At 42.8% G+C, this 18,918-nt stretch overlaps 1 protein-coding gene across 1 annotated transcript in view; it reads right to left on the bottom strand.

The window, feature by feature from the left end:
* Positions 1–18,918, bottom strand: part of bcl11bb (BCL11 transcription factor B b) — a 37,127-nt gene that overhangs the window by 9,260 nt on the left and 8,949 nt on the right. The window contains exon 2 of the mRNA XM_089022361.1: positions 16,362–16,745. Coding sequence (XP_088878487.1) covers positions 16,362–16,745 — 384 coding nt within the window. The remainder of the gene's footprint in view (positions 1–16,361; positions 16,746–18,918) is intronic.

The following is an 18,918-nucleotide window of genomic DNA, read 5'->3' as shown; positions in this document are numbered from 1 at the left end:
AGCGCTTTATTAGCACCCAAGCAAGAAGAAAAAAAAACAAAACCGGAACTAATTTGTGAATGAGTTATGGTGAAACAGGAAGTCAGCAACATTTTGACGTCAGACTTATTCTTTTGAGCCAAGATTGCACTCGCTGACATTTTGCTGCCTAAACGGGCTGCCGTTGAACATTCGCAATACCGCGGCTACTTTACGAGGCATTCCTTAGCGTTTGCAGATGGGTTGCACTATTCCGACATTCCATCAAGGGCGACGCGGCACAACACATTTACACTCTGAACAAAGACGCCTGCAGGCGAGGCCGCTGGGACGCCAACCTGTCCCCCCCGGCACCTCCCCATCTCCAGCCTACACACACACACACACACACACACTAACACGCACGTGTACACACTAGGGAGGACGCAATGTGCACCTGTCAGGGGTTAGCTTGACACCTCTCCTGCTGGCAAAGCAGCTCCTCATTAGCATGGCTGTGATCTAGGGGTCCCCGGGGGTCCCAACCTCCACACCTCGCCCCCTGCGCCCACTTCGACACCTCCCTCCTCAAGTTCCCACTCCGCACTGATGGCTTGTTTGTCATGAAGGCGGCTAATCAAGGGGGCCACGGGGGCCGATCGACCGGGGATGGCGAGCTGGGGGTGGGACGCCATCTTCATGTATGTTGGCTGGTTGTCACGCGAACGCCATTTTGGGTACGCGAGGGTGGGGCGGGGGTACGGGACCAGGGAAGGGGGGGTTGGACAGGATAGGGCAAGTCTTCGCGGAGTGTCAGTAGCGGGCGGGGGGTGAGGCACTCGCACAGTGGGGCTGGCTCCATGTTAAATGGAACCAGCTTCGCTTTGCTAACTATATGCATGTGTGTGTTGTGTCTAGCCAATATGAGGGTCTCAAAAGTTCCGACAGCACAAAACGTACATTTAAAATTGTCCGATGTTTATGTCCGCACCGTATGGGTACCACAACACTGCATCGAGTGTTTAATTCAGCTCCCTCGATGGGAAATTGTCATCGAAAACCAAAAGCAAAGACGTATTCCATCATCTAAAGGCACAGTCATTTTGGAAAGCCAATGGAAGTGAGGTTAGACGGGTCTGGTTCATGAGTTAGTTTTTATGTCTGTCACAAGTTGAGTGATTGTGTGGCATGACATCAGTTGCGGCGAGCTGATGGTGTTGAGGCTGCCTAAATGGGCTGTCGTAGGGTTCAAAGCAAGGAGTAAAAGTGAGAATGGAAATAACTGTTGCCAATGCATTAATACTGTAAGTACAACACCATGAAAATCCAACTGAGTGATGTTTCCCGGATGATTAGACGGGTCTGTTTAGCGAATCAGTTGTTATTGACATAATCATGTTTTTGTTTAGTATTAATGTGGCATGACATCGATTGATGTGGGTACAAATGTGGTTTTATTATAACATTGTTAGTTTGCTGCCTAAAGGGGGCTGTGGAAGAAAATGAAAAAGCAGGATGATAATGACTCCGGGTTCATATCAATATTGCGCAGGTGTGTACATCAGTAACACAAACAGATGGGAAGCTTTGGGAGTGAGGTCGCTCATGCTGTTAGATGGGTCTGGTTTTTGCGTTTTTGACATTAGCATAAATGAGCGTTTGAACATCCGGACTAGGTTGTTTCCTAAATGGGATTTTGTAGAACATGTTTTTCAGATGTTGTACTCTGAGCTTCAGTTCCCAATATTTAAATGAATAAATACATTGTAAAAAAATGAATATTTAGCCTGATGTAAAATAATAATAAATAAATAAAATATTGAACATGCAAAACATAAAATATTAGACGTTGGTTGTGAGGTGCCGGAAATGAGTAGGCCACCTGTAGATATTGGGGAGGGGGGCTCGAAGGGGGAGTGGAAAGGAAATTAAACTGTTCATTGACTTTCATTCTTGCCAAGCTGGCGTGGGCCGGCTGCTGGCGGCCCGTCTAGGCGATGACAGCGGGATGCGCCAAAGCGGCCTCGGCCGCCGCTATGTGTCAAGTGCCACAAATTGAATTGGAAAGTTGGAAAGTGATGAAAACGTGATGAGTCAGGACTCGTTTTTACGCGCCACCCCCAACCATGCACTTAAAAAAATGAGGGGTGGGGGAGAAGTGAGTTCTGATGTCCTAAAAGAAAAAATTCTCTATTTTTGTTAAGACGTCAAACAAACATGCTTCACAGGAGGGAACGGTTGTGATTGGTGAAAAACCAGGAAATATGATTGTGCTACCTGTGATTGGTGAAAAACCTAGAAGTATGTTTCCGCTGCCTATCACTGTCTCTCCTCTGGACATGTCCAAACCATCTCAGTCTGGCCTCTCTGATGTTTGTGCTACATGTGATTGGTGAAAAACCAGGAAGTAGTGTGTGCTACCTGTGATTGGTGAAAAACCAGGAAGTATGTTTGTGCTACCTAAGATTGGTTAAAAACCAGGAAGTACATTTGTGCTATCTGTGATTGGTGAAAAACTAGGAAGTGCGTTTATACTACCTGTGATTGGTGAAAACCCAGGAAGTACGTTTGTGATACCTATGGTTGTTTAAAAACCAGGAAGTACGTTTGTGATACCTATGGTTGGTTAAAAACCAGGAAGTACGTTTGTGCTACCTGTGATTGGTGAAAACCCAGGAAGTACGTTTGTGATACCTATGATTGGTTAAAAACCAGGAAGTACATTTGTGCTATCTGTGATTGGTTAAAAACCAGGAAGTACGTTTATACTACCTGTGATTGGTGAAAACCCAGGAAGTACGTTTGTGATACCTAGGGTTGGTTAAAACCCAGGAAGTACGTTTGTGCTACCTGTGATTGGTTAAAAACCTGGAAGTAAATGTGTTTATGATACCTATGATTGGTTAAAAACCAGGAAGTACGTTTGTGCTACATGTGATTGGTGAAAAACCAGGAAGCAGTGTGTGCTACCTGTGATTGGTGAAAAACCAGGAAGTATGTTTGTGCTACCTATGATTGGTTAAAAACCAGGAAGTACATTTGTGCTATCTGTGATTGGTGAAAAACCAGGAAGTGCGTTTGTGCTGCCTATGATTGGTGAAAAATCAGGATGTACATTTATGCTACCTGTGATTGGTTAAAAACCAGGACGTACGTAAGTGTGTTTGTGCTACCTGTGTCGTCTTCCGTCGCAATGGTGACAAAATTGTGAGGACGCTTAGGCCAAAAAGAAAGAAAATTGATGCGTTGAGGAAGCCGAGGGAAAATGCTTTTATCACCACCACCTGCCATTCTTATTGTTCATCGCAGAATTACCGCCACTTAAATGCGGTGTTGTGGAGCCGCGCGGCAGGAGGCCGGCATCAAGTAAACAATGGCGTCATCGGTGGCTTACGGCGGAGAATGCGCGTCTTTAATAATAACGGGGAGGTGCGACAAGCAGCATGTGAAATATTCTCCGAGAAAAGGTCACAAGCCGCCCTTTTAGATGCTTTTGAATAGATAAAAAGCAGCTTTGACGACTTTGAGCGTTTTCCATCCAAATGAGCTCGAGCCGAGCCCCTGAGGGACGCCCGCTTTGTCCGCGCTGTCAGTGTCCCATTCAGCACTGTTCCCTTGCCTCCATTGATTCCGACGTGCTAATGCTGCCTAGATAGGTTGTTTGATGTTTTGCGGAAAAAGGCGCCCACGTCGTCCTCTTCTTGGGGAAAGTGCGCCGAAAAACCTCCGGCGTAGCTTCAATCCTCAGGAATGTGACATAGTTTTCTTGTGCGGTTCAACACATCCTTCAGACCCGTTTACGCGTCTTCAGTCACGTATGTTGCCCAGCTGGCTCGGGCAGGAAACAAGTAGGCCCCTACTTGGTCTCTCAACATAGTTTTTGTGTCCAAACTTGCCGATTTGCCAACGAGCTAATCAGCACTAGTGCGCTAACGCAAAAAAAAAACAATGCGACGATGATTGCGGCGCCTAAGCATGTCGTCAAAATGCAGCCGGCTAAATATTTAATTAATTGCCGGAGTGTCATCAAACATCCACGCTAATCAATTATTTTATTTGAAAAACAATACCCCCCTAATCAAATCATATTCACATATGATTTTCAGGGGTTTTGGTACATGTAAAAATGATTAGCATGTCACGCGCGAAGTGCTGCGTAGCTTTCCATTTAGCATCATGTTCATTTTAGCTACAGGGCTCCCCCTAATGGTGCTTAAAGGTGAAAATTGCGATCTCAGGCAGTTTGAGATTGATTTTTGACGCCATTTTCGAAAAGAAAAATATTTCGTGTCTGTGTGTATACAGTATAAAAAAGTGTGATGCTAATTAACTGATAGCATCTGATAGTATTAAACTATTGAATGCTGGTGTCTCAATCCTGTAACGAAAATAAACGGTTGAAAGCTAACAATGCTTGTTTGAGCTTATGCTACGAACACAAAATTTTAACAAGTCAAAAAACTTTCACTTCGCGTTATCCTCAACAAGCTAGCTTACTCTGTAGCTAACGTCCAATCACGGACCAAACAACTTTCAATCATCTCAGGTCGCCATAAACAAAAAAAATGGCGCTTAATTATGACTAGAACGTCTCACTATTATTTTCAGCGTTAGCATCAAGTCCAAGCGCCGCTTAACGTTAGCTTCTTTCGCCACGTTGACTTTCCCACAACCCAGCCAACAACACCAAACGTCTTTCATCGCGCTTTCTTTCGCTTTTCACGCCGCGGGTCCCGAAACCTTCCCAGGTGCGTCCAACCGCCTCCACGCCGCAAATAGAGACATGCTCGGCCCTTCGGCGCGGACACACCCTGCGCATAGTTTTCCTAAAGTGTGTGTGTGTGTGTGTGTGTGTGTGTGTGTGTGTGTGTGTGTGTTTGAATATGCGTTTGACGGGTCTTCGTTTGGCCTCGGGGCCTCCCCGGAGACTTTTGTGTGGCCTCTCTCTCTCTTTTTCTCTCAATTGGTTCTCATTATCTCTCTGTCTTTTGCGGCTGTTATCACGCTGATACATTTCCTGCTGTTGGCACGGTTCCTGCATAGCTGATGGTTAGAAAGAAAGCTGCTTTCATCTAGCCATTGCCTTTAGGATACATATGCGCGCGCACACACACACATAAGGGGCGGCGTGGTTTGGGGCCAGCATTGCCCCCGCCAGACCGCAGGCCCAGACAAGCTCCACTGGCACAGATCGGCCCTGATAGCATCTCGACTTTATTTCACTTTGGAAAAGACAAGAAGAGGAGGGAAAAAAAAGAAACATGGGGATTTTTATTTTTTTTTTGTTTACTTTTATTTTTTTTAGTCTTGCGGGTGAGGCAGGACGTGGCACGGCGCGACACATGTTGTGCTGCTCCACAGTTAAGTCATAGCACCGGCTAATAAAAAGCAGATTTACATTTCTAATGAATAAAGCCAGCAGTCAAATTGTCCTCATAATCTTCTTATTTATTTAAATAACCTCCACCCAAGTCCTCTCACCCCCCCCCCCCCTCTCTCTCTCTCGCCAACCCCCCTAAATGAAAATATAGAAAACATGCAAACACTTTTAGGGCTGTAATATTTCCCAGATAATCATTTCTGCCCGACCTCGTAAATAATCGCAGCGCTTGAAGCCACAACAAAAAAGAGAAGCTGCTGCTTTTTATTCCCAAATAAGTCACTTAAGTATGCACTTCTGCTTCTTCTTTTCTTTTTTTGGGGGGAGGTTATTGATTTTTTTTTTTTTCCTTCAGATACAGTTTTTTTTTTCCCACACATTAACACACGCATGCACACGAACAGTTTTGTCAAGAAGAGTGCATAATTCTTCAAAAAAAGAGGCTGCCGACTATTTATGGCCACTCATAGTTGAAATTGACTATCAAATTAAACTTAAAGGACAACCGACGTCTCCGGACAAGTTGTGTCCATAATTTGTAAAATGGCTTCTAATGACTTTACTGAGCATATTTTACAACGATTCCACCGCATATAGCTATATTTTACGTTTTAAGACTCGCGCTGAATATTCAGGAAGTCTTGTTTTTGAGTTGGTGACGAATCCGAATGTGACGTCACTAAAGGAACGCCCTTGACCGAAAAAAAAAAGACACATTGTAGCAGTCCTTCCATCACGTCAATGTATTTTGCTGTAGTTGATGGTCTGACAACCTCGTGTTTCACCCAAAAGCCGCCAGAAGAGGGCGTCCAAGCTCCATATAAGGAATTTATCAGCCTGTGGAAATGGAGGTGGCCACAGGAGGTCGCCATTTTGTACCTCTTTTTTTTGGGTGAGACATTTCCCCCCAATGTTGCCACAAAATGGCACGAAATAAATTATTTAATCGATTGCAAACATGTATGCTTTCCTCTTCAGAACTATTTGAATCATATTCATAACTGGATTTGTAACAGGGAAGCAGAGTCTCAGAATCTGAAGTATTTGTTTTGATTCTCCAGCAATGCAAGACGTCTTGGCGTGACTTCACGAACTGGGGGCGGGACTTTCTGAAAATGCCCAATTTGCAGCTCAATTTTTTGCAGAATTTGGACACTAAGTCATTTTTATTGGTGTTTTGCATTTGAATATATCATATTGCATGTTTTGGGTATTTTAGATGCTATAAAACGTTTTTCTGATGTGAGTTAAAAAACAAAAAAGTGACGTCGGTTTCCTTTAAAACAAGGAGAATTACACACCGCGTATTCACAACAACCCACCCATCTTTGTCTTCTTGCTAGCTTCATGCCAACGCAAAATGCCAAACGCATACAAACTTTGCATCTGTTTCATTGTCGTTCAACAATTTTCAACAATATATATGCATGCACGCAAACGCTAGCACCAAACCCACAGGCATATATTCTTTATCTTCAGAGAAAAATTTATACTTGTATTGTATTCTATTTGTGATTGTATTTTATTTATTATAGTACCTATGCGTGAATGTGACTGTAAAGTGTCCTTGAGGGCTTTGAAAGGCGCTTAAAATGTAATGTATGATGATTATTATTATTATTAAAAAAAATATTTGTATGACAGTCACAGCGGTTGTACAAGTGTTCAATAATTTCCTTACTGTATGTTTTTGGAAAGTACTAAATTATTGAGTCCTATATTTCTGTTTTTTTTTTTTTAAGGGGCAGAGGAGCTGGTTCATAACAAACCGGCAGCCAAATATCTCAACATGGAATTACCCCGCTGTGATGTTTGCATTTACCACCATGTTGCGCTTTTGCATCACCGTAATTGCACCAGACAAGTAAGTGGATGCAGTAAGGGAAGTTGGGAGGGGGGGTTTGGGGGGGGGGGGGGGGGGGTTGTAAGTATAGCAGGAAAAGCTCTCAGCATCTTGGCGGCGACGGCGGCTAAAAAGCCAAATAAACGGCGTCACCGAGCGGGACGCTAATGAGATAAAAGGAGGAAGAGGAGGGCGGCAGTGGCGGTGCGAGGCGGTCCGAAGCGCTAACAAGATAAATCATCCCCCCCCCCATGCACCTCTAGTGCGGAAAAAAATAGGGGTATTGCGAGAAAGACCCCACAATCACACATCATATTCAGTCCTTTTATATTGACGGCATATGAGACAGCCTGATGGTTTCAAGTGTAAAAAGACGTTAACCTCTGTTGGTTAAATGGATAAAAGGGAGATGATATAATAATAATAATAATAATAATTATAATAATTAATAATAAACATGTTCAAGCGCCTTTCAAAACTGTCAATGTCACTTTACAGTCACAGGATCAGTTTTTCTGTGGGTGAGCAGGGGAAGCCACACGCGCTAGCGTTCAAGATAGGAAGAAAGTTTATGTTGCCCAACTTCCTGTGATTCTTTCTCTAATGAAATGGTTGAAATGTTGCAATATTGAGTGATATTATTATTATTATTATTATTATTACGTGATATGCGTTCTCAACAAAGTTTGAGTATTGAGTATTCCAAATATTTTTCTGCCACTCAAAATTCTAGTTTTCTCCTAAAAGATATCTCATTGAAGTAAAAAAAAACTGTCCCCTGCAAAAATGTTTTTTCTTTATTCCCCTGAATGCCCCACTACCAATCGAAATATATATATTTTTTTGGGGGGGGGCGGATGAAAAATATTGTTCTCATTTACAAAATTTCGTCACGTTTGTCAAAAGTGTGGCCTAGTAAAAATCCCCTGTGAAGATAAGCGCATAAACTAAAATGACATTTTGATCCTAAAATTGTAAAAATAAGTTACAATCATTTGACGGATAAAATGGCGACATATATGCTCTATAAAGATAGGTACAACTGGAGAGAATTCTACATATATTACTATAAAAACGTTAGTATGTGCCATTTTTCGTAAGTAGGGGAGTGTCTGTGCTGCATAGACATATTGTAGAGGTCGCTCTTAGCCAATCAGATGCATTGGATACTTAGCAGTAGCCAATGGAAGAACAGCTAAAAATGTGTTGCGTTCAGGGAACTCGGAAATATGAGTAGTAACCATTTATGTATTTTTTAGCTTTTGTAGCTTGAAATTTCTTCCATACCAGCAGGCAAAATTTTACAGTTGAGGTATTTGGTGAGTTAAAAAAAAAATAATTGAAGAAATGTTCGTAAGTACAGGCACCGCTGTTAACGAGAAGCGCCATCGACGGGCTGTCAGAAATTAGCATATGTATGCATTGGAATACTGTAAAAAGCCACAAAGAAAAATCCACCAGTGCAAAATGTATGCTCCAATAGGCTGACAAGACCGACATTCACGAAAAGCGCACACACATGAGTTAAGAAGTCCCACATGAAGGCATCAAACGCAGCGCAAGCAGCTTTATGGCACTCATATGGCAGCCGATTTGATATTTTCCTACCACAGAGGGGGAATAAAAATGGCCACTAATTTGGAGTGCGAGCGCCACCGCTAACTTGCAGCATGTGCTGCGTGCTCCAGATGTGTACGTGCGCACTTCTCCGGGGGAAGAAAAAAAAATTGAGCAATTAAAAGAAGCTCGCGATAAAACGACCCTATACCCTGGCCTCCTCCTAATTTTCTTTCCATTGCTGAATTGCTGCATCCAATGCAAAAAAAAAAATAAATATTACATTAAAAATGGCGGTCGCCCACCCAACCCTCAAAATTGTTCAAAAACGTTTCTAAAATGTTATTCAATATTAATTTTTTTAGTACAAACCAATACAGGTTACTTTTAAACCTTCGAGGACAACCGACGCCTCCGGACAAGTTGTGTCCATAATTTGTAAAATGGCTTCAAATGACTTCTACTGAACGTATTTTACAAAGATTCCACCGCATATAGCTATATTTTACGTTTTAAGACTCGCGCTGAATATTCCGGAAGTCTTGTTTTTGTGTTGGTGACGAGTCCTCACCCTACGTCACTGAAGGAACGCCCCTGACTGAGAAAGGACATACCTTGCATCACCTCAATGCATTTTGCGGTACTTTGTTTGGTCTGAAAACTTCGTGTCAATGGCGAAATTAGAAGGTAAACACATAAATAACGCAATGGTGAATCGTTGTATGTTACACCGAGACAACTCTTTGATATTTGTTGAAAAAAAATTCTAAACTGCAAAAACTATTTCTAACGGAGCTCTGCCGCCATCTTCTGCATTTTCTGTGACACTACACATCAGTCTTGAGCAATCACAACGACCCAGAAAACCCTCTTTTATCGATTGCAAACATTTATACTTTCCTCTTCAGAACTATTTGAATCGTATTCATAACTGGATGCGTAACAAGAAAGCATATTCTCCGAATCTGAAGCCATTGTTTTGATTCTCCAGCAAGGCAAGACGTCTTGGGGTGACACGACGAACAAGGGGGCGGGACTTTATGAAACTGGCCACTTCCGGTTTCAAATTCAAGTACTTTTTAGGCACTTTAAGTCATTTTTATTGGTGTTTTGCATTTGAAGGAAATTATCATACTGCGTGTTTTGGGTATTTTAGATGCTATAAAACGTTTTTCTGATGTCAGTTCAGAAACAAAAAAGTGATGTCGGTTGTCCTTTAAACATACATTCCATACGAAATATAGCACTTATTGGTGTACATTTTACATAACTGTGAACAATCTAGAAAAAGCATTGATCGTCAGGCGGATCGCTCACAATGCTCATGATTTCAGGAGACATTTTTGAATTCTGCCAATGCAACAAAAACAACTTTATAATCAATAACCTCCAAAAGCCCACATTCTCTCTTGTTTCATGCATGAGTTAATTCAAATAAACAACCGCGACAAAAATATAGCACCAAGCTAGCGCTCTTTGCCTCTGATTTCGAAAACCGTGCGAGCTAACGTCTTCTAGTTTACTTGAGGGGATGATATGCAACAGTCTCCCGTCTGCGTGTGCATGTGTGTTCTAAATAGTCCAAAGGTCTTCCGTATTTGACCCACCAAGTTCCAATTTTAGTATTGCATAGTTCTCTGAATACCTGATTAGCATTAAATTTTATTAGCATGAAATTAGCATATGCATTAAAATACCCCTCCCCCCCCAAAAAAATAAAATCCAGACCAAAACTTTGACACGATTCCCATGTCGTGGTCCGAGTTTGTGGGCAACCTTATGTAGTTGTTTACTTCCTGTTTACGCGTGTGCCACGTCGTCCTCCAAGGAGGTCAAAACAAACCCCAAAACATGCACGCATCCTTCCCCCATATGTAATGCATGCATTCCGATTGAACATGTTTTTCCTATTTAATCCGCCACTTGACAGCGTGGGACACACACACGCACATGGACGCACACACAAACACACACACACATTTGTAGCTACAAAAAAGGCATTAGAGGGAGGTCGGAAGCATAAACAAGTTAGTGTTGCTTGTGCAAAAGAAAAAAAAAAGGCTTAAAACGGAAGCAGCGTACTCGCCGTGCTCCCCACTGACTGACTCACACACGCACGTGCGTGCACGTTCGTGCTAAGAGAAAAACCCAAAATAGATGCACACATGCCTCGCGGAAGACGTACAGTGAGACCTCAACTTACAAACTTTTTGTCTTACAAACGTCAAATTTCTGAAAAGTAAACCTTATAATAAGCACTATTTTCATAATACACACCCACCACGGCTGGCGGAGTGATCTTCGGCGGAAGCACACGACCGAACAGCACCAGAGGTTAAGTTACCAACAGTCCTTATGGAAGGTGACTCTCCTTCCATAAGCCATCAACGACCATCAAAAAGGTAAATAAAACTTTATTTTACAGCACAGTTTATTTCTTTAATTACAGTCGTCATGTAATGCGCCTCTCTTTCCAAACAGCAATTCCCTTCGACCTCCAATGCCATTCCATCAAGCCATAAATGACCATCACAAATGTAAATAAAGTGACTTTATGATACAATGCAGTGTATTTCGATCAGTACAATACAATAGCACATTTATTATACATAGAGTAAGGTATGTTGTGTGTAGTTTGAAGGCTTATTTAGTTGAAAAGTATATTTTATGGAAACCCGGGAACGGATTATTCCCATTTTAATGGTTTCCTATGGGATTTTTTTTTTTTTTGAGATACACACTTTTCACCTTACACACTCGGTCTGGGAACCAATTACATTCGTAAGTTGAGGTCTCACTGTACTTTAAAAACAATCCATTTGGTGAACGTGCACGCGTGGCACCACGGTCACCCCCTCATGACAACCCGCGAGCTTGGACATCAAAATTAAGTTTCTTCCGTGGTTTCCGGGGATGGGGGGGCGAGGGGGCAGGCGGAGGGTTAGGGTGAAGAAGAGAGAGTGAGAAAAAAAATCATCGGGAGTAATTAACGCATTTTCATATGCAAATGTGATTAATGCAAAACTACAAAGTCATTATGCAAATGAGCTTTTCCTTGAGCCTCTGTACAAATATTCGCCGCTCAAATCAGGGGGATCAGTCTCGCCATCTTTTTTTTTTATCTGACACCCCCCCCCCCCCCGCAAACCCCCTTATTCGTTCGTTCGCTCTCGCTTGCAGAGATAATACATAAGTAGCATGTGAAGTTATTTGGAGGTGTGTGTGTGTGTGTGTGTGTGTGTGTGTGTGTGTGTGTGTGTGTGTGTGTGTGTGTGTGTGTGTGTGTGTGTGTGTGTGTGTGTGTGTGTGTGTGTGTGTGTGTGCGTGCGTGCGTGCGTGCGTGCGTGCGTGCGTGCGTGCGTGCGTGCGTGTGTGTGCGCAGGATGCCGCCTGCCTTCTGATTGCGGGGCTGCTCGGCACTGGAGCGAGACAAGGAAGCGGGCGTGCAGGGGAAGGTATGAATATGCAAAAGCCTGATTGCTTTTCATGATTAAAGCCTATTTAATATGCAAATGAGAGCAAGCCAGGTGATTAAAAGAGCACTGGGTGGTGGGGCACCCAAAAAAAAACAGCGGGGGGGGGGGGGGGGGGGGGGGTCATATTCATCATTTGACCTCTTCGGCTCGGGAAGGTCATTTATTTTTTTTTTTTTTTTTCGGATGATTTTCACACAAAAATATCAATTAGGGCAGCGGATCAATATTTTCATATCGCACCTCAATGGGGTGATTTGAATAACATATTGATGAAGGTCACCTCATGTGTGTTGATCAAACAGCAATGATAATTCCGATCAAATATTGATACGGTAAGATCTGAAAGCAGCTGCCCAGAGAAGGAAATGCAAAAAAAAAGGTTAAAAAAAACGTTGACATATTACGATCCACTTTCCATGTGTACACATACGTGCATGTGCTACACATATATTTACATTCTTTTCTCCTATTTTTTATCCCCAAAAAAAAGGATCCAAAATTCATACATGTCAAAATGGAGGCATAGGAGACAGGAAAAAAATTTTTTTTTTGCTCGCATAATAGCATTAATTTTTTTTGCGCTTTATTTTGAAAAATACATTTTGCACTTTTGATCAAGTAGTGATGACACTTGACCTCCAGGTGACATCCAATCACACTTACATAACATTGTTCGTATTTTTCCATAGAAAATAAGGGCGGAAAATAAACATGACAAATAATCGTGAAAATTAATACAAATTAAGTAGAGCTGATGAACCCAATTAAATTATAGGTTTTTTTGGGGTTGTGTGGGCGTGGCTGTAATTTGACGCCTTTTTCGTCAACTTGCAACTTTTTTCATATCTTTTTTTGGTTGTTTTTGCATCATTCACCACGCTGGCTCAATTTTGACTGCACAAATGGGGGTTTGCTGGAAGAGACATTCCTAACATCTTCAAAGCAACATTTTGGTACCGTGGGGGGGGCCTTCCCAAATGCAAGTGGGTCGCCTCCGCCCCTCCTCCACTTAACACAGCCGCCCCGCTTCCTTTCCCAAATGATTAAAAAAAAGACGCCAAATGGCCGAAAAGCCATCGAGAGAGATGTTTGAAGGATGTCGCTGTCAATGTCACGTCTTATGAAATATTCACCCTCCCGACCCCCCATTCAAAGCTGGGCCATGCTAGTCTTAGCCCGCTAAACACACACACATTCATGCGTAACATTAGCATAGCTAGACAGGTGGTTGTAACTAATAGTAATAATAATAATACATTTTATTTATAAGCGCCTTTCAAAACTCTCAAGGTCAATGGCGCAGTCCAGGGTTAGCGCATGTTCGCTAACACTTGACTGGTCGCTGCTCACTGTACACACATTGTCCATTCCATACTCCATTTTGTCATGTTTTTGTTCCTCTCTTCTCAGTTTCCCACCAGAGATTTATGCACCCCCTTTCCACTAGGACACTCCAGCCATACCGCCCCCAAAAAATGTCGACAGAACTGTTCAGGATCTCGGGTAAGAATCCAAAGTTGACTTTCCATGTTGTTGTAAGCTACATGCCAATTTCTACATTTTGGTAGGTTGAGTGCACCATCATATCATTGAGCAAATACAATAAAATGTAAAAAAAATGAAATCTGGAATTTTTAGGGCTATTATATTATATATATATATAAGATATATATATTATATATACAGTAAAGTCTCGTTATATCGATATCGGATATATTGATAGTCCCGGTTATATCGATATTATTTCTATGCACGCGCGGAGAAAATTACATGTAAACAGGGTCGGATATATCGATAGTCCCGGTTATATCGATATTTTTTCGGACTCCCTTGAATATCGATATAACGAGACTTTACTGTATATATATATCAGAATCAGAATACCTTTATTCGTCCCACAATGGGGAAATTTATATATATATATATATATATATATATTTTTTTTTTTACATACATATATCTGCAAAAAAAAGGGCAACGACAACATAACCTTCCATGGCAAAGGCGTCCCTTGAGATAATTGCTCCTCTCCAAAATAACGCTAATATCAAATCGGCTGCCATATGAGTGCCATAAAGCTGCCATTATGCTAAAAGTCAACCCTGACTAGCCAATTCATTCGGTACACACTCGTAATGGAATCCAATATGGGGAACAAGTAAATAAAAATTGTAATTTGTGTACTTAAAACTCAGCTGTGTTTCTAAAAAAATAATAATTATACCATTTCGTTCGCTTATGAATTAATAGCAGGGGTGTCAAAGTCATTTTTTGCCACGGGCCACATTGTAGTTATGGTTTCCTCTCGAGGGCCGTTATGAACTTGGGGAACCCATTAGAATGTTTAAATCCCTTCAAATATTACATATAGAGCACACAGCAAATTAATGAATAACTCGTTTTCAAATCTGAAGTCAAGAATAATGACTTATTGTGGTTGACATCCAAAAATATGAAATTTTGGCTCAGATTTTAGCAATCATCATGGAATTTAACAAGTTTGATTTGCTTTCGCGGGCCGAAAAAAATGATGTGGCGGGCCGGATTTGGCCCGCGGGCCTTGACTTTGACACCTGTGAATTATCGTGTCCAAAAATAAGACAACCCAGAATACTGAAAATGTTGCTCATTTATGAAGGATTTCAGTGTTGCAAAGGGGTGGTTGATTTTTTTTTTCTTTCTTCCCAGCATGAAAAGATGTCACTCTCTGTTTCTGAAATAAACATGAGAATAGAAAGAGTTTGTCATGCACAGACGCCGTCATCCACAGGAAGCCCGTTTGCAAAGCCACTGTGCAAAAAAAAAGATATTTCGCATATTTTGATGCATGTGTGACATGAAGTATAAATAATAATAATAATGGTGACGATTGCAGGCGCTTGGTTACTTATTTATTTTTTGCTATCTTCCAAGACCTTTTAACGCATATTCAATATGTGCTTTTTTTAACATTCTCAATCATATTTTGGGGATCAGGTTTACTTGGGAAGAAAAAAAATCCCCTCTGGGCGGATTAAAATCACTCTCATAAAATACAATTTCGTTTATCCGAATAAAGTTGAAATTAATTATTCATGTGATGTTTTGCATATATCAATAAACGAATGTAACACATTTGTCACCTCCGCCACCGAATGAATTTCTTGTGCGGTGTTTGCACTGGTGGTAAACATTCAGGATGACGGCCGCGCGTGACAAATTGAACCAGCGCCGCATTTTCAACGTTTTTTTTTTTTCCGACACGAGTGTGACATCACGTCTGCGCTAATTGTTTCCGACGTGAAAATTGTAAATTATCCAACCTCCCATAGACGTAACCCCCCCCCCCCTCCCCGCCTTCACCACCCTGATGGCCATTGCCCCCCTACTGTTAGCCGATGATGAATCTCCTTCCCCTCAGCAAGTCCAACAATGACTTTTCATCGATGAAACAATTTCTATAAAATGATGATGATTTAAAATGCTGCGTTCAGGGACCGTGGGAGTCTTACTCCGTTACCTTCTTCCTCACCCTTTACAATTGGTTTCACTTCCTGCAGGCCTGCGTGGGTGTGCGCGCGCCTCAAGTGTGTGACACAACACACACACACACACACACATTCACACTCGAGTCTGGCTAATGAAATCATCCGTGGCTACATTTTAATCCCTCCTGAAGGCCACAGTTAAAATAACAAGGATTCTTTTAAACACAACTATTTTTCGTGAACAGGTGACAGACACACACACACACACACGCATGCACATGCACGTATTCTAAAATAAGGAGCCTATCCAAGCAGTTTTTTGATGTGTAGCAGCCAAAATTTCCCCGCAAAGAAAAATGTCCCCATTACAATAGTAATGCATGAGTGTGTGTGTGCAAGTAAAATGAGCACTTCTCACACCAAAATGTCCCCATGATTAAAAATGGCGACAAGGCCTGTGCCAGATGAGCCAGAAGTCTATCTATTTCACATACCATGTCTTTGGAACTAACAATGATGCCCCACTAACATTGACAGAAAGGTATGTGTGTGTGGTGGGGGTATTTTCTGCTGTCCACCACACAAAAAAAGTGACTTAAATATGTTTTTTTAATACAATTTTTAAAAAATATCCATGTTAACACAAAAAAAAAAACAAGTACAGACGTGTATCCTCATACCTCCTTTCTCCTGTTTGGGGCAGATCCCTTTGGCCGGTGTGAGCCTCCTGTGGGCGTCCTCGTCCCTGCCGGGCGTCACCTGCACGCCAACCTCCACGGGCATGAGGGGAGGCCCCCGCCCCAAACCCAGGGCGTGGCCCCTGGGGGAGATGGGGATGCTGGCGGCGCCGCCCGCCTCGCCTGGTTTAACGGAGAAGGTGCCCGGTGCCCCCCGCGGAGGCCCGCGACAGAGTCGGCGCTTGTGCTCGATGAAGACCAGGATGTCGCCCAGAGGGAAGTTGGTCTGGCATTGGCCGCACGTCAGCAGGTCGTGCTCCTCGGGGCCCCGCGGGGAGGCGGCGGGGGCCGGCGACGGGGATCTCGCCGTTGCGTCATTGCCGTCGGCTGCGGGAGGAAGAAGACAAGACACCGGGAAGGAGGGTTATATTCCAAGATGACATCGGGGGAAAAAAAAAACAGGTGAGAAAAGTCATCATTGAGTGTATTTCAATAGAAGAAGAAACGGGATTGATACAGAGCCCTGTGGGGAGTAGTGAAAATTCACACCTAGCTAAAATGTTCTTAATTGCATATACATTCCACAAGATGGCATTTTTTTCTTTTGTTCAATTAGACTTCCTTGGTACCAAGATGCCACAAAATGATACCACATAAACTCCGCCCCCTTCCATGTTGTCATCGTCATCTAGATATCGGGAGTATAAACTTACTAGCCTCACCCGCGTCGACGTGTATTTAAAGCATATGGAATGGGATTAAAATTAAAAGAAAACTGCCTTGATTTGCAATCGTTCACACTTCCGACTTGATATCGAGATCAAGGAGAGCATTCTAATTGGTTTTTTAAGCAAACTGCCTGCAACAATTTGAGCCGATAGATAGATAGATAGATAGATAGATAGATAGATAGATAGATAGATAGATAGATAGATAGATAGATAGATAGATAGATAGATAGATAGATAGATAGATAGATAGATAGATAGATAGATAGATAGATAGATAGATAGATAGATAGATAATATCTAAAATAAATAACCTGATGACAGAAACTGACATCGTCGTACCGAATTCATGGAATAAAAAGTCAAAGTCAGCTTTATTGTCAAATATGCTAATATGCCTGACATCCAGCACAACAGCAACACCTGCTTTTCCTTACCCGCCACACATCGGCATGGATGCCATCCAAAAACACCGCCTTGTGTGTGTGTGTGTGTGTGTGTGTGTGTGTGTGTGTGTGTGTGTGTGTGTGTGTGTGTGTGTGTGTGTGTGTGTGTGTGTGTGTGTGTGTGTGTGTGTGTGTGTGTGTGTGTGTGTGTGTGTGTGTGTGTGTGTGTGTGTGTGTGTGTGTGTGTGTGTGTGTGTGTGAGACGGTTTCCGCTGACGGCCTTCATTTCTTTTGCAGACCGCTCTGACACACTCCTTCTCTTTCTCTCTCTCACACAAACACACACACACACACACAATGCCATTTCCATGCATGTTTGGCACCAAATAAATAAATAAATAGCGTGTGCACGTGTGTGTGTGTGTGCAGGTGAATCAAACAGTGTATTCTCCTCAGACATAAAATCCATAGAGGTCCTGTTCCGGGAGTAAATCTCATTCTTCACTCATCTGACACGGACATTAATAACCATCACACACACACGCACACACACACACACACACACACACACACACACACGTGCACACCCCGATGGCGTCGACAGAGTCCCTCTGCTTAACGCAAATCCCGAGTGGATGACCTCGAAGTAAAAAAAAAAAAAAGTTATTTTCCCGAAGCCGGAAACTCCCGAGGAGCTCCAGGTGGCCCGGAGGAGGAAGGGGCATCTGAGGCGGGCGTGTACCCAGGGAGAGGTGCTCATTCCTGGGAGAGATGCTCACAAACCTCCCCTCCTCTCCAAACATGACATCTCGAATAATTGCTCAGGCTAAGATAACCACTTTGTGTGTGTGTGTATATATATATATATATATATATGAGAGTGTGTTTGTGTGTGTGTTATTGTGTGTGTATGAGAGTGTGTTATTGCGTGTGTGTGTGAGTGTGTTACTATCGGTTATCAGTGCACAGATCCTAAACTCTGTTATCTCCCATCTCAAACTGTCGGAGCACCGTTGCTCCTCCAAACTTTCCGCACCGCTTTACCATCCCCCGATTTTTTTCCCCCAAATATTTTGCTATTTAGTCACCGCCTTTAAGAGGAAAAATAAATAAATACCCTACCCCCCTAACCCCCCTAAACCCCCGCCCTGCATTCGCCTTCGTTCCGCTCCCGACGTGGAACGCTGGCGGGTTGCCAGATCATTTCCATCTCATCATCTTTGGCGGCGGCGAAGGAACACAAATGCATATTTACCTGCGGATCACACAGCTTGTGGCCGCCGTCGGTGGAGGAAAGGCACATGCACGTACGCGCCCGTTAATAGATGCACGCGGCGGCCATGTTGCCGCCGTGCACGTGCGCCGTATATTACAAAGGGGAGATCTCCCAGCTAACAACAACGCCGCGTTGCTATTTGCGGCGGAGACGATGAGACAAGTGTCGAG

Source organism: Hippocampus bargibanti, linkage group LG19, assembly GCF_051943395.1.
Source record: "Hippocampus bargibanti isolate YZ-2025 linkage group LG19, ASM5194339v1, whole genome shotgun sequence".
In the NCBI taxonomy this organism is placed as follows: Eukaryota; Metazoa; Chordata; class Actinopteri; order Syngnathiformes; family Syngnathidae; genus Hippocampus; species Hippocampus bargibanti.
Note: the sequence above shows the minus strand (reverse complement) of the source record. Positions and strands in the feature narration are given on the sequence as shown.